The 21170-nt window shown below is 45.8% G+C and overlaps 1 protein-coding gene across 1 annotated transcript in view; it reads left to right on the top strand.

The window, feature by feature from the left end:
• The window catches only part of LOC144502065 (sodium-coupled monocarboxylate transporter 1-like), a 79642-nt gene that overhangs the window by 17321 nt on the left and 41151 nt on the right, over window positions 1–21170 (top strand). Inside the window, exons 4-7 of the mRNA XM_078226072.1 lie at window positions 2604–2669; window positions 5536–5587; window positions 10528–10595; window positions 13192–13346. Of these exons, the coding sequence (XP_078082198.1) occupies window positions 2604–2669; window positions 5536–5587; window positions 10528–10595; window positions 13192–13346 (341 nt within the window). The remainder of the gene's footprint in view (window positions 1–2603; window positions 2670–5535; window positions 5588–10527; window positions 10596–13191; window positions 13347–21170) is intronic.

Raw genomic sequence — 21170 nt, 5'->3', positions numbered from 1 at the left:
GCATTACCCTGGGTGTTACCTTTGACCAGTAGCAGAAACAGTCCAGTAATATAAATACGTAGTTACAAGAACAGATCAGGGGCTAGGTATCCTGCAGCGAATAACTCACCTCTTGACTTCCCAACGCCAGTCCACGTGATGACAATGTGCTATTCTGTTGTATTTTACGTGTAAGGTGCATTACTTTAAGAGGCAGTGTTTTGTAATAAGAGTCGATATGTCTGGGAAACCATGCAGCTCAAGTTCTGAGAATGCTGGCTAATAACTGGTTTTGGCTAGGAATATATTATTTTGTAGAATTAATGGACCTTTTGTTTATTTAGGTTCTGCTGGGATTTTTAGATTAGGTATGCAGAGTCATGTGAGTTTTGATTCGGTTGATTGACAGGAACAGAGTCATGTGATTAATGAGAGGTCCTAAGCTAGCAGAAAAGAACAGTTTAATTTTCATTTTAGAATGCAAGCAGTTGCTGCCTGGACCTGTTAGAAGAAACAGGTGTCTCACTATCTCTCTTTCTCCAGAGGTTTTCTGAAAACTTCAAGACTTTTTCCCTAAGTGACAAGCAAGTATTCCTGTGTTTTGTAAACTAATTTTTAAAAGAGGGTTTAAGTCCATAAGAGAAATATTGCTTGATTGGAACTCATAGTGATAGGTTAGCAGTTAAGAATTGTATCCTATCATGTTTACGTATGGTTCAATTGTTAGAAGTTAAGCTAGTTCATTTGTTATGGTTAAACTGCATTGTTACATAAAATTTCTTTTGCTAAAAGCTCCCTGGTTTGTGTTTGTCAGTGGAATCACACCTGGAGTGAAACATCTCATCCTCACATTAATGCCAAAATAGCAAAATTATTGGGGTCTAGTCTGGCTTCATAATATACCTTGTGGTTTCTGATCTGGTACCCTAACATCTGCAAGACAGAATTCATGACTATAATGGAATACTCTCTACTTACCTGGATGACTGCATCTTCAACAACACTCAAGAAGCTTGACAGCACTCAGGACAAAGCAGCCCCCGCTTGATTGACACCCTATCCTCCACTTTAGATATTCACTTCTTCAACTACTGATGCAGCAGTGTGTAACATTTACAAGATGCACTGCAGCAACTCACCAAGGTTCCTTTGACAGCAACTTCCAAACCCACAACCTCTGCCATCTAGAAGGATAAGGGCAACAGATGTATGGAAACGCCACCACTTGCAAGTTCTCCTTCAAGCTATGCGTCATCCTGATTTGGAACAATATTGGAGTTATTTCCCTGTCACTGAGTCCATAACCTGGAACTCCCTTCCTAACAGCACTGTGCATAGACTTACACCAGATGGACTGCAGCAGCTCAAGAAGGTGGCTCACCACCACCTTTCCCAGGGTAATTTGGGATGGGTAATAAATGTTGGACTCGCCAGTGGCACCTACACCCCCTGAAAGAATGAAAAAACAACAGTACTGATGACTGTGTAGTTTATGTAACTGGCCCACTTGTTGGGCTGAGTTGAAACCTGACCCATTGTAGCTATAAATTTGTTATCCAGTTCTGAATGGTTCTGAATTCAACTTTAGGCAACACCAAAAAATTGAACAGAACAAGAAATGCAATGCAGAGGAAATCTGTAATTTGAACCCACCATCCTAAATGATCCTAAATATATCAAAAATATGTTGCAAAAGAGACAACACCAGGGAAATAAAAAGCTTCTTCAAACTGGGTAACAGGAGAGGTATTTGTGTGTGTTTCTGCAGGACACAAGATCACTATTAAATTATCAAAACTAAACTACTCCGGGACTTGTGAAGCCTTCAGCTATTTAGTGCAATGTAACTATTCTGGAACATCACCCACTTCTTCTCCCAGAATGATTTATCTGATGAAACAATCTAACATCTAACTTTATTGAGCTCTCATTGTCTACAGTGGAGATTGCAGGTTTACTGATTGACCTTAGCTTGTAAAGTTTATTCATTTTAATTTGCAATTTACTTCCCATCTGTAAACCAACCTTTCAGTAATGTGAAGCTTGGAGAAACTTGATCTCATCTTTCAGTTAGGCACATTATAGCCCTCCAGACTCAACATTGAGTTTGGCAACTTTAGATCGTGACCATTCTCCTCCATTTTAAACCCCTTTTAAAAAATATCCCATACATGTATTGCCTCAATCCAACCCTTACCACCAACTAGGTCATCTGTCTTTTGTTCTTACAGTTGCTATTTTTTGTTGCAACCTACAATCTCTTAGAACTCTAACACATTCTCCCTCCCTACAGTTCCGGTGAAGAATCAAAGGACTCAAAATTGCTTTCTCTCCTGACAGATGCTGCCAGACCTGCTGAGTTTTTCCAGCATCCTCTTGTTCCAGATTTCAGCATCCTCAGTATTTTGCTTATTTCATTCAGTAATGTATCTGACTACTTTATCATGATATTTGTCTAATTATTGCAAAAGATCTTCATGAATAGCACAAATTAATGTAACACTACTCAGATTGAAAACGTGCAACCAAGTTCTTGTATAGTTTTTGTGAAATTGCTTTTGGATTGAACAGTTAACCAATGGCTAAAAGAAAAATGTTGCAAATTTTTCATTTTGTTCCAACAGTATATTAGCAGAAGATTTGGTTCAGCAGTGAAGTATCTAATTGTTTCTTTATTCTTGATATATATGGTAAGTTCTGAAATTGATTTTTAAAATACCTGTGCCCCAGTACAAAAATGATTCATTCATCAAATATGCTCATTCTGGGTTTTCTTGAATTACAATTGGGGAAAGTTACTGAAAAAGCAATATATCTACCATCCAGAACTTCCATTACCTAGCCGACCCCCAGAGCTACTCCATCAGTACCATACCCTAGCCTCTAAGGCACCACAGGTCCAGTACTGCAATCCCCACACCCTATGATCCCCATTAACGTAAGAGGATAGATTGAGTCGGTTAGGATTGTATTCGCTGGAGTTAAGGAAAATGAAGGGGGATCGCATAGAAACCGATAAAATTCTAACTGGACTAGACAGGGTAGATGCAAGAAGGCTGTTCCCAATGTTGGGGGTGTCCAGAACCAGGGGTCACAGTCTGAGGATACAGAGTAGACAGTTTAGGACAGAGATGAAAGGAAACTTCTTCGCCCAGAGAGTGGTCAGCCTGTGGAATTCGCTACCACAGAAAGTAGTTGAGGCCAAAGCATTGAATGTTTTCAAGAAGCAGTTAGATACAACACTTGAGGTAAATGGGGATCCAAGGATATGGGAGAAGGTGGGATCAGGCTATTGAGTTGGGTGATCAGCCATGATCATAATGAATGGCAGAGCAGGGTTGAAGGCCGAATGGCCTCCCCCTGCTCCTATTTTCTATGTTTCAATGTTAACTCAGTCCCAAACCTCTCAAGCCTCACAATTCAGACACAGGGAATATGAGTTTCCCCAGTCACAATATTTCCCCTTAAATATAGCCATCACTCCCAGTGTTTCCAGTCCTCGGATTCAGAAGCCTAAGAGCAGGAATATCTGGGGATCCCCATTCTCTCCAGACTCCCCTGCAAGTTGCACAGATACATCGAAGATACTCAGCTTCACCTCTCATCATCCCTCCACCGGTGCTGAGCTGTTAAGCTGCTGACATCCTGCTTTACTGCTGCCCCGTCCTCTCCTGAGTAAAAATACCTAACATCATTGTAGAAATGCTGTCACTAAGAGAGCATTTCAGCAGTCGAATATGGAGCTGACAAAGATGTGGATGAGGGTTTTGGTGATAGATGTGCTGAAGTAAATGTGGAGGAAGGTGAATATTATGGCTATGGATGTAAGCTGCCTTCACGATGGAAAAAACAATGGGGTTATAATGGAATGTCAAAGTGGTTAAACCTAAAACAACAACTCGAGAAGGGGATGGTGTAAGTCACAAGAGTGAGGATTTTGTGGTGGGCCAGATGGTGTGTTGGCTTCTATTTTCCTTTTGTTTAGCTAAAGGAATTTGCAGCTAAGCCAGAACTGAATGTCGGGAAAGCAACCTGGCAGCAGAGAACTGGTGGTGGAGTAAAGAGAGGTGGTGGAGAGCTCAGTATCATCAATATCCACAGAAAAACTGGTATCCAAGTAAATCTAAGTTAATCTGTGGATCTTCTTTCTCCTGAGAGATATGTTTTATTATTCACAGAGTGTGCATGCATCTGTTGTCCAATAAATCTCCAAAACTTCAGCGGGATCCTGTGTACATTACAGGACACCAATCTGTATTAGCTGTTGAGACACCAACCTAATGTAGGATGTCGAATGATGTTATATATGGTTTTGCTCTGGGGTTGCTTCTGTTCACTATGTTCTTCAGTGATTTGGATACAGCATTAGAGGGAATGGTGCCCATATTTTCAGACAATACTAAATGATAAATTATAGCCAGGATGTGGAGTTGCCGGCGTTGGACTGGGGTGGGCACAGTAAGTAGTCTCACAACACAGGTTAAAGTCCAGCAGGTTTATTTGGTAGTAAGAGTTTTCGGAGCGCTGCCTCTTCATCAGGTGAGGGAAATCCTGCACTCACCTGGTGAAAGGGCAGTGCTCCGAAAGCTCGTGCTACCAAATAAACCTGTTGGACTTTAACCTGGTCATAGAAATCATAGAAACTCTACAGTACAGAAAGAAGCCATTCGGCCCATCGAGTCTGCACCGACCACAATCCCACCCAGGCCCTACCCCCATATCCCTACATATTTACCCACTAATCCCTCTAACCTATGCATCTCAGGACACTAAGGGCAATTTTTAGCATGGCCAATCAACCTAACCCGCACATCTTTGGACTGTGGGAGGAAACCAGAGCACCCGGAGGAAACCCACGCAGACACGAGGAGAATGTGCAAACTCCACACAGACAGTGACCCAAGCCAGGAATCGAACCCAGGTCCCTGGAGCTGTGAAGCAGCAGTGCTAACCACTGTGCTACCGTGCCGCCCAGATGTTGTGAGACTACTTATAAATTATAGCACAGAGATTCAGGTGAACCTGAATACCAGGATATCTTCTTGAATGGTGAAGCCTGAGGCACTCCAGACACCGGCTTCACACCTCTTTATAATGGTACCAACGCAATGTCTGCCGATGAAGAGGTGATCAAGATCAGATCACAACTAACATTGAAGTGGCTCTCAGGCAAGTGGTCAGCTTCAAGGAATCAGTTAAAGAGTCCAGGTCAGGCCTGGGTTTGGGTCCAGAAATCGGGAGCCAGATATCATGGATTCAAAATCATGGGGCAGAGGGATTGCGGGGGCCAGCAGTTTTTTTTATGTGGTTTTAATAAAATCTATTTGGAATGAAACTCAAGTAATCTAAAGATCTAAAGTAAAACATGTGCTGACTGGTTTGTCCAATTGCAGCAAATAGCAATAGGCGTAAAATTGGTTCAATATGTTGTATTTCTTTGCCTATATTGAGAGTTTTGTTTGCAGCAGCAGATGTTGCACTGTTGGGAATTTGGGGAAAGATTCATTGGAAGTTTTTTGCCACTTGTTTTTAATATGTTGTTTGTCTGTCTTTCAGTTCATTTATCTTGGCATTGCAACATATACACCAGCATTAGCGCTCAGCGAAGGTGAGTTAAGCAACTTTTCATGGGAAGTTAACAGTTACAGTGCAATATTACTACAATGAGGGATTCTTCTTATCCTCACTTGACCTCATCACATGCTCTGCTACAATGTAAATAGCAATTGTCTTTCTTGGAGTCAGGTTAACCCTCCTGGGACAGTGCCCTAGGGCTGGAGAATAAAGTGCTGAAGTGATGTGATACCCTAAAAGCCCCTTTCAACAGCAGCCTTCGGCAAGACAAAGGAAGTGTGTTGGTGCAAGTCTTGTAAGGTGTTTGTAGAATATGGCTTCCATGATAGAATAGCTGATATTATGTCTGGGTGAGATGTATGTTGTTGGTAAATGAAATTTGTAATACTGCATATGTATGGATAAAGAAAAGAATATTTGGTGAAGTGTTGTGTAGTGAGGGCAGCAAAGTACAGAGTGGTAGTGGGGGAGAGTGTTGTAATTAATAAGGTGAATGGTGTTGGGAAAACCATGGGTGGGATTCTCCCAAAAAAATTCTAAGTGCCGAATTCGTGTAAAAACTGGAGTAAATCCCTCTGGTTTTTTCAGCGGGATTTTCAAAATGAATCTCCCACATTCTGTGCATCACAGAGTTCCCTAGAATGAATCACACTAGAAAGGGGCCAATTCCAGCTTGAGAGGCCGACAGCGTACCGCTGAGCGGGCCACGGCGCAATTGCCCGCACTGCCGGCCACCCGATCGCTGGCCAGTCCTGCGACCCGCATCATTGGCCGTGCAAACCCCCCACCACCACCCAATCGCTGGCCTCCCGGACATGTCTGGACCAACCCCGACCCTCCACACACCCTCTGCCTGGGCCGCCTCGATCACCCCATCCTTCCCCTACACCGACAGCCCCGACCTCCTCCCACAGTCCTGACCCCCCAGCAGGCCAGCCTCCCCAACATTGATATCCAGCCCCGATCCCTGACGTCCCTCCTTCTGTCACCAAGCCCGAGTGCAGCGTGGCAGGGGGACCCTCCACCCCCACCAATCACCCCCTATTAGGCCCTGTCCCCGTCTGTCCCCACCCACTCGGCTCTTCCCCATGCCCATTGCCACTTTGCTCCTTGGGCAATGCCAGGGGGCCAGGCTGGCACTGCCAAGCTGGCAATGCCCATGGGGTATCCCCCTGACCTCCTGGGGGGCCTCCATGGCCCCTCTTCACTCCAGTGGGGTCTGGCCGCCAGCTCCCCACTAGTGGGAGCTGTTGTAAACCCCACTGGAATGAAACATTCCTGGCGGAGGAGGGGGGAGGGTAGCGGGCCTGGAGACTTCAGTCCCAGAAATCCGGTGGCTGGAAACACGCGGAGGTCATGGCGCCTAGTGGGAAGCCCGCTACAAGGCCTCCGCTTGAGTCTCCCAGCCCGCTGCGCTGCTAGAGTACCACAGCACGCTGGGAGAATCGCCCCCCCCCCCCCCCCCCATATCTTCACAAACTGCAGTTTTCTTTTACAATCTGGATTGCGCTATTTAGACACTTAGGGCCTGATTTTACCATTTTCATTCTAAGTGCTGAATCTGGGCACAATTCAGATCCGACTTGGAAACCTGCTTTCAGGCGCCCCCATACGCACTCCGCCTGAAAAAAAAATCACAGGTCTGAATTGCGCTGTGGGTGGGGCTTAGTGCACCTGAAATGATCGGAGCTCTGAACTGCGCATGCGCAGTGAGGAAAAAAATTGAGAATCGCACCCCTGCCACATTGCTCCCAGACCGCAAAAAGCGGATAAAGCGGCTCGGGAGCAAAAAGCGGGAGCGATGGTCTCCACAGACATCACCCTCACCCCTACAACATAACTTTCCCTCTTATCCACCCACCCCCCCCGCTACCCAGACCGATCACGACCCTCTGCTCCCTTTCCCCACCACCGATTGCCCACAGAGTGGCAGTGGACCACCCCTGCCCACCAGAGATCCATCTGGCCCTCCCCTCACCACCAAACAACGATCTGGCCTCCCTCAGCCCTCTTCCCTTCCCCCCATCCACCAGAGATACATCTGACCCGCCTCCTCCTTTCCACTCCCCAGAGAATGATTGGGCTTCCCCCGCCCTCCATCCCCCCAGGAATGATTGGGCCTCCCCCACCCTCCATCCCCCAAGAGAATGATCGGGTCTCCCCCACCCCCCACTGCCCCCCCAGAGACTGATCGGGCCTCCCCCACCCCTGAGAATGATCAGGCCCCCCCCCACCAGACAACGGTCTGGCCTCCCTCCTCCCTCCCCCCCCCACCATAGGATGATCTGGCCTGCCTCCTCCCCCCGCCCCACCACCGATCTGAGTCAGAGAGCCGTTGGAAGCGCTGAACGTACCTTTTCAGAAGCTGGAGCGTCCTAAACAGACCTTTGCCGAGCAGGTCTGTTTCGCGCCGAATCTGGACGTGTGAACACAATGGTAAAGGGGGAAATGCTGGTAAAGTTGGGCGGGCAGTTCATTAATTCAATTTAAATGCATGCAAATATATTTAAATCGCCGTTGCGCCCATTTTGGGCACAATTCGGATCGCGGCCATTCTCGGGCCTCGGTAAAGTGAGCATCTGTGCAGACGCGGGCGCGGAGCACATTAATGGCCTCACGCCCAACGTTACCATGTTTTCGCGCCCAAAAACGGGCATGACGCAATGGTAAAATCAGGCCCTTAGTGTCCATCATTAGACTAGCAACAAGCAAGCCTGTTCCAAGAAATCACCTGACCAGTATCATACCTGAGAAGCAGAGAGCTATTTTCTTGTTTTCAATTATTTTAATTGATGGAAAAAAAACTTATTTAAAGGCAAAGGCTAGTGATTTACTGAAAATCACATGACAGGGATGAACGTATTTCTTGAATTCAGTTGGGACTGAACTGAGAAAGGAAAAAGCTACCCAGCTTTCTGCCTCTTTGCTTTGCCTGAAACCATGTGATTGTCAGTATCCAGCTAAGAATCCTCACCTCAGTGGAACCTGCCTGTCTTTGGAAACCCGAGACAGGAAAGATTGATCCAACCAAAGTTCTATTGATGAGAAATTCCAGGCATCTAATGGGACCAACCAGGGAGAACACAAGAGACTCCAGATCAACAGCATCAAAACCCTGCAAACTTTATTCTTTTTTTTGATTGAAGTCTATTCTCCAAAGCCCATCTCTGCAGAGACCCTATCTGCGTGCATGTGCATGTGGACTATTATTTAAACGGTGAAAAATTACAACATGCTGCTGTGCAGAGGGACCTGGGGGTCCTTGTGCATGAATCACAAAAACTCAGTTTGCAGGTGCAGCAGGTAATCAAGAAGGCAAATGGAATGTTGGCCTTTATCGCGAGAGGGATGGATTTTAAAAGCAGGGAGGTCATGCTGCAACTGTACAGCACCTAGAGTACTGTGTACAATTTTGGTCCCCTTATTTAAGAAAGGATATATTAGCTTTGGAGGGGGTACAGAGAAGGTTCACCAGGTTGATTCCGGAGATGAGGGGGAGGAGAGATTGAGTAGACTGAGCCTGTACTCATTGGAGTTTAGAAGGAGGGGAGATCTTATAGAGACATATAAGATAATGAAGGGGCTAGACAGGGTAGAAGCAGCGAGGTTATTTCCACTTACAATGGAAACAAGAACTAGGGGGCATAGCCTCAAAATATGGGGGAGTCAATTTAGAACAGAGTTGAGGAGGAACTTCTTCTCCCAGAGGGTAGTGAATCTTTGGAATTCTCTGTCCAATGAAGCAGTAGAGGCTACCTCGTTAAATGTGTTTAAGTCACAGATAGGTTTTTAACCATTAAGGGAATTAAGGGTTATGGGGAGTGGGCGGGTAAGTGGAACTGAACCCACTTTCAGATCAGCCATGATCTCATTGAATGGCGGAGCAGGCTTGAGGGGCTAGATGGCCTACTCCTGCTCCTATTTCTTATGTTCTTATGTTCTTATGAATGTGCATCTGGTTTTTAAAAAGTTTTTTTTAATAGTAAATCAATCATTCCGTGTTCATTGAGAGCAGCCTGGTTAAAGTCTGTTTTATTCTGGGTCTAACCGCAGCAAAAGTAAAAATAGCCATTTTGGTGAGTGAATTAAAGTTTGAAACAAATGGTGAGACCTGCACAGTAGTGGTTCTAGATAACATGCACACTCCTCCTATCCTGATCTCACAATGGTACATCTGTGATAAGTATATTTTAAATGTTTTTATCTTCTATAACCAAGCCATTGAACATTTTCATGTATTTCATCAATGTTCTTGGAGTAATGTTCCAGGTGTTGACATCAGGAGCAACCCCCTCCCACTCCTTCTCAACAGGCTCCTGTCCACACTAGGAGAAAGGATATTGTTCCAGCTGCCCATTGTCTGCACTAAAGTCTCTAATAGAGGATCAGAAAGTCTTGGTGGCTGCTCTGCAATCTCCTCCGCCATTTTCTTCACAAATACTTTCAGTAGAGGCTGGGCCTGACGTCATGAAACAGTCATGATCTTTTTCTCCTAAGCTAGTTCATTTAAAGTAAAGTTAAAGTTTATTTATTCGTGTCACAAGTAGGCTTACATTAACACTGCAATGAAGGTACTGTGAAAATCCCCTTGTCACCACACTCCGATGCCTGTTCGGGTACAGTGAGGGAGAATTTAGCATGGCCAATTCACCTAACCTACACATCTTTGGACTGTGGGAGGAAATCGGAGCACCCGGAGGAAACCCACGCAGACACAGGGAGAAGGCGCAAACTCCACACAGACAGTGACCCAAGCCAGGAATCGAACCCGGGTCCCTGATGCTGTGAGGTAGCAGTGCTAACCACTGTGCCACCGTGCCGCATCATAAGAATGATGGTTGCATGTTATCCTGTGGATTACACACATGTATCATATCCTTATCTATACAGTTTTGTCACCACCTCAAATTAGCTTTCAGATAAATTAACCTTCTACTTATAAATTTAACCTTTTTCAATAATTGTCTGTTTCAGTTACGGGCATCAACTTGTGGATTTCCATCATAACCACAGGGTCCGTGTGTACTCTGTATACAACACTAGTAAGAAATCTCAATTTATGTTTTAAAAAATTATTTAATAGATGACATTCTGTGAATATCATGTCAAGATAATGTCATTATCTTTCATATTCAATTATCACTTTCGGAATGAGCTGCTAAGTAAACTTGCATGCAATAATTGTCTGGTTCAGTTGCTAATTCAGACTCGAGGGGCTGAATGGCCTCCTCCCGTGCTGTGGTATTTTGCGATTCCATGTAGAGAGTTGAAAGTAATTGTTTATAACTGTCAGTCCTGTTCCACTCGTGTTTTTTAGATGCAATGTGGCCAACAGCTGCTAAAAGAGGAGCAGGAATAGTGCTCCTGACTCGATAGCACTGCTGCCAACCACTGCTGGTCATGTTGCCTGTTCTTCACTCCTCCCATAGGCACTTCCCAAAAGGCTGCTGCTGGTGAAGCGAATAATACGAAATGTGCTTTCCAAAGTGGGTCAGGTGTTAGTAGTGACACATTATAGCTTGCCAAGTGTATTGAAATAAGAGATGAACAGAAACTGCTGGAAATCCTCAGCAGGTCCTACAGCATTAGTGAGAATAAAAACAGACGTAACAGGATTGATTTCTACTTAATCATAAGGATTCCAGAGCCACTGAAAAATGGTGAGTAGTGCCTTATTTGGGTTCCCACATCACTTCCGGGCACCCCCAATATTTGGTGGCATGAGTTAAGGATAGCAGGTAACAAGCTCTCACCCGGCACTCCAGACATGGCCAGCTCGAAAGACTCACTACCTGCAGGTAGTGACAGAACTTCTCAGCTCTGTCTTAAATGGGCAATCCCTTTTTAAACAGTGACCCATGGTTCTAGATTCTCCAACAAGAGGAAACATCCTCTCTGCATCCACCCTGTCAATATCCTTCAGGATCTTAAAGCTTTTGATCAAGTCACCTCTTACTCTCCTAAACTCTAGTGGATACAAACCTAACCCCCCTCAACCTTTCCTCATAAGACAACCTGCCCATTCCTGGTATTAGTCCAGGAAACCTTGTCTGAAGTGCTTCTAATACATTTACATCTTTCCTTAAGTAAGGAGAACAATAATGTACACAATACTCAAGGTATGGTTTCACCAATGCCCTGTCCAACTGAAGAATAATCTCCCTCCTTTTGTAATCAGTTCCCCTCACAATAAATTATAACATTCTATTAGCTTTCCTAATTATTTGCTGTATCTATAAACTAGACTTTTGTGATTCATGAACTTGGACACCCAAATCCCTCTGTGCCTCAGAACTCTGCAATCTCTCACTATTTAGATAATAGGCTTCACCCTGCCAAAATGGATAACTTCATATTTGCCACATTATACTCCATTTGCCAGGTTTTTGTCCATTCACTTAACCTACCCTTGGAGCCTCCTTACTTTCACAATTTATTTTCACAATTGATTTTCCTACCTGTCTTTATGTCATTAGCAAATTTAACAACAATACCTTCAGTCCCTTTATCTAAGTCATCTATATAAATTGCAAAAAATTCAGGCCCCAGCACTGATCCCTTGGCACATAACTTGTCACATCCTGCCAACTAGAAAAACACCCATTTATGCCTACTCTCTGTTTCCTGTTAGCTCCAAACTTCAATCCATGCCAATGGCCAGGATTCTACACCTGTGGTCCAAATGTGACGTGGATGCAAAATCCAACAAGAGGCCAAAAAGTAAAGACCCTCCTCAGGAAGGGCAGGGACCTCATTTAAATACGTTTAAACCTCATTAGCAGGCGGCACGGTAGCACAGTGGTTAGCACTGCTGCTTCACAGCTCCAGGGTCCTGGGTTCGATTCCCGGCTCGGGTCACTGTCTGTGTGGAGTTTGCACATTCTCCTCGTGTCTGCGTGGGTTTCCTCCGGGTGCTCCGGTTTCCTCCCACAGTCCAAAGATGTGCGGGTTAGGTTGATTGGCCAGGTTAAAAAATTGCCCCTTAGAGTCCTGAGATGCGTAGGTTACAGGGATTAGTGGGTAAAATATGTGGGGGTAGGGCCTAGGTGGGATTGTGGTCGGTGTAGACTCGATGGGCCGAATGGCCTCCTTCTGCACTGTAGGGTTTCTATGATTCTTTCCTATTGCACTGCCCTGGAACTGCCCCCTGGTACTGCCCTGGGCACTCTAGAAAGTGGAACCAAAAGAGAAAATGCTGGAAAATCTCAGCAGGTCTGGCAACATCTGTAAGGAGAGAAAAGAGCTGACATTTCGAGTCCAGATGACCCTTTGTCCTTTGACTTGGTGGCATTTTGTGGTTGCTGTCCCTTTTCTTTTGTTTGCTTTTATCTCTCTCTCTCTCTCAGCCCTGTATTTCGCTGAATTGGGGATCTACTTACATAGAGATACAGCATTTTTAAATCTGATGTAATTGTTCTTTTCTTTGCCAAATGTCAACAAATGTGACACACTTAACAGCTTCTTCCTCCAAAAGATTGGTTTTTCAAAGTAGCATTGTTCCTATTATTGTAGGTTGTCATTTATCTATATTATCAATCCTCTTCAAGGCATTCAGTGCTCTGTTTAATGTATTATTCCTTGCTCATATGTTTATTTAAGAAATTAAGGAGTGTTTAATTACTATTTGTCATTTTATAGGGTGGTATTAAAGCTGTTGTGTGGACAGATGTGTTCCAAATTTGTATAATGCTGGCTGGCCTCGTTGCTTTGCTGATTCAGGGAATAATTCAGGTTGGAGGATTTGGAAAGGTTTGGAGAATTGCGGAGAGTGGCGGGCGCCTCAATTTCTTCGAGTGAGTAGCTTTGAAATGCAATTATTGATCTATGTACAATGGCAATGAGGGGATCTGTGGGTGCGGGGAATTAGGATGGGCGGGGGGGAAAGGCCTTGTTTGTTGGCTCTGGGGATCCTGTGGTTGGTTGGGAGTGGAGGATTCCAGGCAACGATGGTGGTTGAGAGATGGTCCTTCAGGGCGGGGTCGGTGCTGTCTTTGATGGGATTCTAGGGGTTAAACTGAGGGTTAAACCTAACAGCGGAGAGAACAGTCACTGAGAGGTGATTGGGATGCATTAGGGTGGCAGGTTCAGGGTAATAGTTGGGTAGCTGAAGGTTTCATGAGGATTTCACGGAAACTGACAAAACAGGCAGTTTGGATGATGGGAAGAGTGAGGGTCAGGGTGGGATTGGGGTTGGTAACAGGTGTAGGCTCAGTGGGGAGAGAAGGAATGTGGAGGGTAAAGGGGGAGGTTCAAAGGTGATAGGAGAAAGGAATGGTTATATTGGGTGGGTGATAGGGGAAGTTAGTGGGTGACAGGAGGAGGATAGAGGTGGTGGAGTGAGTCTGGAATGTGACACGCACCCCATTTTTGCACTCTCTTCGATTCCATGCTGTCGCTCTGTAACTGCAATCCTCAAAGTGGGATGAAGGTCTTTCCGGGGGGGGTGGAGCTCAAAGTGAGCATTATTGGCTGACTGAAGCGATACTCCAGTGATGATGAGGCAACTGGATGTCACCCATGCTCAGCTGTGTTCTCCTCTCTATGGTGAACTCTGCATTGCAGCAGGTTTGTTCCCTTGCTCACAGAAACATAGAAGATAGGAGCAGGAGGTGGCCATTTGGCCCTTCAAGCCTGCTCCACCATTCATCACGATCATGGCTGATCATCCAATTCAATAGCCTAATCCTGCTTTCTCCCCGTAGCTCTTGATCCAATTCGCCCCAATTCATGGGGCACATGGCATTGAGATCCCAGCAACGTCTGGAGCTGCCATTCATTCTGTGCGATATGCTGTCAGAGGAAGGGATGAAGGGAAGGAGGGAGTGGATGCCTCCACTGTGTGGGGCTAGTGGATGACAGCAAATGCCCAACTCCAAATCTCTCTCGTGAATGGTCACAGCTGACAAAAGCTCATGTGATAAGTCTTCCCATGAAGCCAAACAATGGTCCATCTATAGAGACTTGAGAGTCATGTAGGTAATCTGAATAGTTTCGGAGGTAGGGTTCTCACACATGACATACATCACCCTGGTCAATGCACAATGTCTCCATGCACAATCATGTCAGAATGGGAGAAACACTTATCTGTTTCTCCAGGAGGTCCTTCACATGGAAGGCAGTACCATGTTATTTTTATTCATTTATGGGATGTGGGTGTCGCTGGCTGGCCAGCAGTTATTGCCCATCCATAGTTGCCCTTGAGAAGGCGGTGGTGAGCTGCGTTCTAGAACTGTTGCAATCCCTGGCGTGTAGTTACACCCACAGTGCTTTTAGGGAGGGAATTCCAGGAATTTGACTCAGTGACAGTGAAGGAACGGCGATATATTTCCAAGTCAGGATGGCGAGTGACTTGAAGGGGAATCTCCAGATGGTGGTGTTCCCATGTGTCTGCTGCTCTTGTCGTTCTAGATGGTAGTGATCATGGGTTTGGAAGGTGCTGCCTAAAGAACCTTGGTGAGTATAGACAGTGCATTTTGTAGATGGTACACTCGGCTACCACTGTTCATCAGTGGTGGAGGGATTGAATGTTTGTGGATGGGGTAGCAATCAAGTGGGCTGCTTTGCCCTGGATCGTGTCGAGCTTCTTGGATGTTGTTCTAGCTGAACTCATCCAGGCAAGTGGGGAGTATTCCATCACACTCCTGACTTGTGCCTTGTAGATGTTGGATGGGCATTGGGGAGTCAGATGGTGAGTTACTCGCCGTAGGATTCCTAGCCTTTGACCTGCTCTGGTAGCCCCTGTATTTATAAGGCTAGTACAGTTCAGTTCCTTGTCAACCCCCAGGATGTTGATAGTGGGGGATTCAGCGATGATAATGCCATTGAAAGTCAAGGGGCAATGGTTAGATCTTCTCTTGCTGGAGATGGTCAATGCCTCACACTTCTGTAGCATGAATGTTCCTTGCCGCTTGTCAGCCCAGACCTGAATATTGTCCAGGTCTTGCTGTATTTGGACATGGACTGCCTCAGTGTTTATGGAGTCATGGGTGGTACTGAACATTGTGCAATCATCTACAAATATCCTGACTTCTGACCTTATAATGGAAGGAAGGTCATTGATGAAGCAGCTGAAGATGGCTGGGTTTAGGGCACTACCCTGAGGAACTCCTGCAGTGATGTCCTGGAGCTGAGATGATTGACCTCCAACCATCACAACCATCGTTCTTTGTGCCAGGCATGACTACAACCAGCGGAAAGTTTTCCCCCGATTCCCATTGACTCCAGGACTGCTTGATGCCATACTTGGTCAAATGGTGCCTTGATGTCAAGGGCTGTCACTCTCACCTCAGCTCTGCATTCAGCTCTTTTGTCCATGTTTGAACCAAGGTTGTAATGTGGTCAGGAAATGGGTGTCCCTGGCAAAACCTACAAGCTAAACTTCTGTGAGCAGGTTATTACTGAGCAGGTGCTGCTTGATAGCGCTGTTGATACCTCTTCCATCACTTTACAAATGACCAAGAGTAGACTGATGTAGTGGTAATTGGCCAGGTTGGATTTGCCCTATTTTCTGTGTACAGGACATAAATGGGCAATTTTCCACATTTCTGGGTAGATGCCAGTGTTGTAACTGTATTGGAACAGTTTGTCTAGGGACACGGCAAGTTCTGGAACATAAGTCTTTGGTACTATTGCTGGGGTATTGTCAGGACCCATTGCCTTAGCAGTATCCAGTGCCTTCAGCCATTTCTTGATATCACTTGGAGCGAATCGAATTGGCTGAAGACTGTGATGCTGGGGATCTCTGGAGGAGGCTGGGATGGTTCACCCACTTTCAGACTGAAAATTATTGCAAATATTTTGCCTTATCTTTTGCACTGATGAGCTGTGCTCCTCCATCATTGAGGATGGGAGTATTTGTGAGTTGTTCAATTGTCCACCACCATTAACGGCTGGATGGGCTTAGATCTGATCCATTGGATGTGGAATCGCTTAGCTCTGTCTATTACTTGCTGTTTATGGTGTTTGGCACGCAAGTAGTCCTTTTCTGTAGCTTCGCCAGGTTGACACCTCATTTTTAGGTATCCCTGGTGCTGCTCCTGGCATGCCCTCCTGTTCTCTTGGTGACTTGGTGGTAATGGTAGAGTGGGGGATGTGCCGGGCCATGAGGTTACAGACTGTCATTGAATCTAGACCAAAGCCAGGCACAGGGCTTAGCATTGACTTGCTACCTTTGTGATGGAGGCACATCTGAAACGATTATGCCCACTAGGTAGACTACTGCAATCCATTCATAGATCCACTAAGGCCTAGATGATGCAGGCTGCAGGCAACCCTGCCTTACTGTATCACAAGGCCAGGAGAAGCAACAGACTGAGCAGCAAGTGGAAGTGGGGCCTCATGAGGATCAGGGTGTTGTTGCCCAGGGACCAGTACAATGGCATGTATTGGCCTGACCATGGGTACATTGCAGGCAGTACAGCTATCTATTGATGACAGAAAGGCAATGCTGAAGGTGCCTTAGGATTTGCTTGCTGACATCTGCCAACTTCTCCACAACAACGTGATGTCACAAAGACTCGCAGGCTAGTGGCATGAAAGATCACAACCACCTTAAAATTCATTGCCAATGGCTCCTTCTAGGGCTCCACTGGAGACCTATGTGGCATCTCCCAGTCCGTGACACACGTGCACCTGGGAAGTGACTTTGCCCTCTTCAGGAGAGCCCACCAATGTGTCCAATTCATCCTGGATCCCAAAAGCCAGGCTGCAGGTGTGTTAGGATTTGCTGCAATCACAATTTCCCGCAAATGCCCTTCCGCTTTCAGAGATCTGTGGTCAAATACACCAAGGTCCCTTTGTTCCACAGAACTTCCTAATGTCCTACCATTCATTGAATACTTACGTGTCGAATTATTCCTTCCAAAGTGTATCACCTCACACTTTTCAGAATTAATTTCCATCTGCCACTTTTCCGCCCCTTTGACCAATCCATCTATATCTTCTTGTAGCCCAAGACACTCTGCCTCACTGTTAACCACCCGGCTAATCTTTGTGTCATCCGCAAACTTACTAATCCTACCCCCCCATATAGTTATCAATGTCATTTATATAAATGACAAATAATAGAAGGCCCAACACATCCCTGTGGTACGCCACTGGACACTGTCTTCCATTCACAAAAGCAGCCTTCTGTCATCACCCTCTGTCTCCTACAACTGAGCCAATTTTGAATCCACTTTATCAAATTACCCTGTATCCCATATGAATTTACCACCAAGGTCTCCCATGTGGGACCTTGTCAAAGGCTTTGCTGAAATCCATAAAACTACATCGACTGCACTACCCTCATCTACACACCTGGTCACCTCCTCAAAAAATTCAATCAAATTAGTTAGGCATGGCCTCCCTCTGACGAAGCCATGCTGACTCTCCCTGATCAAGCTTTGCCTCTCCAAGTGTAGAGGAACGCTCTCCTTCAGAAGTTTCTCCAATAGTTTCCCTACCACTGATGTGAAATTCACTGATCTGTAATTGCCTGGTTTATCTCTACACCCCTTCTTAAATAGTAGAATCACATTAGCTGTTCTCCAGTCATCTGGCACCTCCCCCACGGCCAGAGAGGAATTGAAAATTTGGGTCAGAGCCCCCGCAATCTCCTCCCTTGCCTCCCACAGCAGCCTAGGGCACAATTCATCTGGACCTGGAGGCTCATCCACTTTTAAGACTGCCGACACCTCCAAAACCTTGTCCTTCCTTATGTCAATTTGCTCAAGAACCTCACAGTCTCTCTCCCTGAATTCCATATCATCATCCTCATTCGTTTGGGTGGAGATGGATGTAAAGTATTCATTCAACACTCTACCAATGTCCTCTGGCTCCACCCACAGATTGCCCCCTTGCTCCCTAATGGGCCCCACTCTTTCCCTGGTTATCCTCTTCCCATTGATGTACTTATAGAATATCTTGGGCTTTTCCCTACTTTTACCAGTCAGAGCTTTCTCATATCCCCTCTTTGCATTCCTAATTGCTTTCCTAAGCTCCACCCTGCACTTTCTATACCTCACTAATGTCTCCCACTGATTTGCTTCCTTTGTACTTTTTAAAAGCCTTTCTTTTCCTTCTCATTGTATCTTGAATATCTGTGGTCATCCATGGTTCTCTGGGGGGATAATTCCTACCTATCACCCTAGAGGGAACATGCTGGGCTTGCACCCTTTCCATTTCCTTTTCCAATGCCTCCCACTGCTCTTCTGCAGATTTTCCCATTAGTAGCTGTTCCCAGTCTACCTTGGCCAGATCCTGTCTTGTTTTACTAAAATTCGCTCTCCCGCAATCAAAAACTTTTTTCTGCAGCTTGTCTTCTTCCTTGTCGATAACAAGCTTAAATTGTACAAGCTTAAAATGTTGTGATCGCTATCACTGAAATGCTCCCCCACCACTACCTCAACCACCTGTCCGGCTTCATTTCCCAGAATCAGGTCCGGCACTGCTCGCTCTCTTGTTGGACCCTCCACATATTGATTTTAAAAGTTCTCCTGTACACATTTCAATAAATCTACTCCATCCAAGCCCTTACACTGTGTATATCCCAGTTAATGTTGGGAAAGTTGAAATCACCTCATATAATAACCCTATTGTTATCGTTTTTACACACCCCCACAAACTGAGCGCATATTTGCTCCTCAATATCCTTCTGACTATCTGGGAGTCTATAATGAACACCGAACAATGTGGCAGCCCCTTTTTTATTCCTATGCTCCACCCACAATGATGCTCCCTCCAAGATGTACGCCGGAACTCCACCATCTCACCCGCCACAGAATCAGAACGGGCAAGGATCTGACAACGGAAATCTCGGTTGACCTTGGGCAGAAATTTCCGGTCTCACTCAAGTGAGTCCATAAAATTCCTCCCATCATCTCTCCTTATTGCAGTAACTGACTCCTTGATTAATAATGCAATGCCTCCTCCTCTTTTACCCCCCCCCCCCACCCCCCACCCCGTCTTGCCTGAAGATTCTATATCCCAGAATGTTAAGTTGCCAATCGTGTCCTTCCTTCAACCATGCTCTCTGTGATGGCTACTATATCACACTTCCACATGTCAATCATTGCCCTCAACTCATCCGTTTTACTTGCAATGCTCCTGGCGTTAAAATAAAGGTCATCCAGCCTGGCCTTACTCCCTTGAAACTTAATACAGCTGCACTCCTTCTGACTTGTTTGTTCTGCTGTATGATTCCGTGCCCTTATTCTGCGAACAGTCTGTGTCCCCTCCCCCTGCCAAATTAGTTTAAACTCCTCCCAACAGCACTAGCAAAACATCCCGCAAGGATGTTAGACCTGTTCTGGTTCAGATGTAGACCGTCCCGCTTGTACAGGTCCCACCTTCCCCAGAAATAGTCCCACCGATCCAGGAATCTAAAACCCTCCCTCTTGCACCAACTCTTAAGCCACTCATTCATCTGCACTATCCTCCTATTTCTGTGCTCGCTAGCACGTGACACCATGAGTAATCCCAAGATTACAATCCGCGAGGTCCTGCTTTTTAGTCTACTGCCGAGCTTCCTGAAATCTTGATGCAAGACCTCATTCCTCTTTCTATCTATGCCATTGGTACTAACATGTACCATGACCTCTGCCTTATCCCACCCCCTTCAGGATGCCCTGCAGCCATTCAGTGACATCCCGGACCCTTGCACCAGGGAGACAACATACCATCCTGGAGTCATGTAGATGGCCACAGTAGCACCTATCTGTACCCCGGACTATAGAATCCCCTATTACTATTGCCCTGCCTCTCTTTGCAGCCCCTCCTATACAGACAGGTTGCTGGTGGTGCCAAAAGTTTGACTTTGTCTGCACCCCTTGGAGGAACCATCAGCTTTCAAAATGGAATACCGATTTGCAAGCAAGACCCCAGGGGTCTCCTGAACTGCTTGCCTACATCTCTTGGACTGCCTGCTATTCACCCATTCCCTTCATTCCTTAAGCCCCTTCAGCTGCAGTGTGACCACCTCCCTAAATGTGCTATCCACAATGTTCTCTGACTCGCGGATGATCCACAGTGTCCCCAGCTGCCGTTCAAGCTCTGATACTCGAGCTTCCAGGAGCTGCAGCTGCACACACCTCCTGCACACCTGCTGGCCCCGGGCACTGGAAATGTGCCCGGTCTCCCACATGGAGCAAGAAGAGCAAACCACAGCTTCAAGCTCTCCTGCCATGACTAAACCCTTAAGTTTAAAAACTTTATAAAGAAAACTGAAATAAAGCAAATAATTCCCTACTCTTGCCTAAACAGTGTGTTTCAATTTAATATGGTTAGGAAATACCCACCAATCAGCTGCGTCCATTGGTCTCACGTCACTTTCTGACCTCTAATGTCTGTGTCCTTTTTTTTGGTCAGAGGAGAATGGAGGGAGAGAAACACTACTGTAAAGGCTTAACCTCTCCTTGACACCAGTTCTTCCACTTCCCACTTTTCAGTAGATGTGACTGCTCCGACTTCTCCCAGAATGCTCCTCAATGAAGTCTCTCTGCTGCCTCTGCTTCAGCCAACTGCGCACACAGCTCTTAAACTCTACACTCAAATCCTTCTTGCAGTCAAGGTTAACTTGTCCATTATGACCCTACTAGCAGCCTTCACCTGCACGCTAGCCCAAAATGGCAAATTACCAA

This window comes from Mustelus asterias, chromosome 12 (assembly GCF_964213995.1).
Source record: "Mustelus asterias chromosome 12, sMusAst1.hap1.1, whole genome shotgun sequence".
Lineage (NCBI taxonomy): Eukaryota > Metazoa > Chordata > Chondrichthyes > Carcharhiniformes > Triakidae > Mustelus > Mustelus asterias.
The sequence above is the reverse complement of the archived record's forward strand: the minus strand, read 5'-3'. Positions and strand labels throughout refer to the sequence as shown.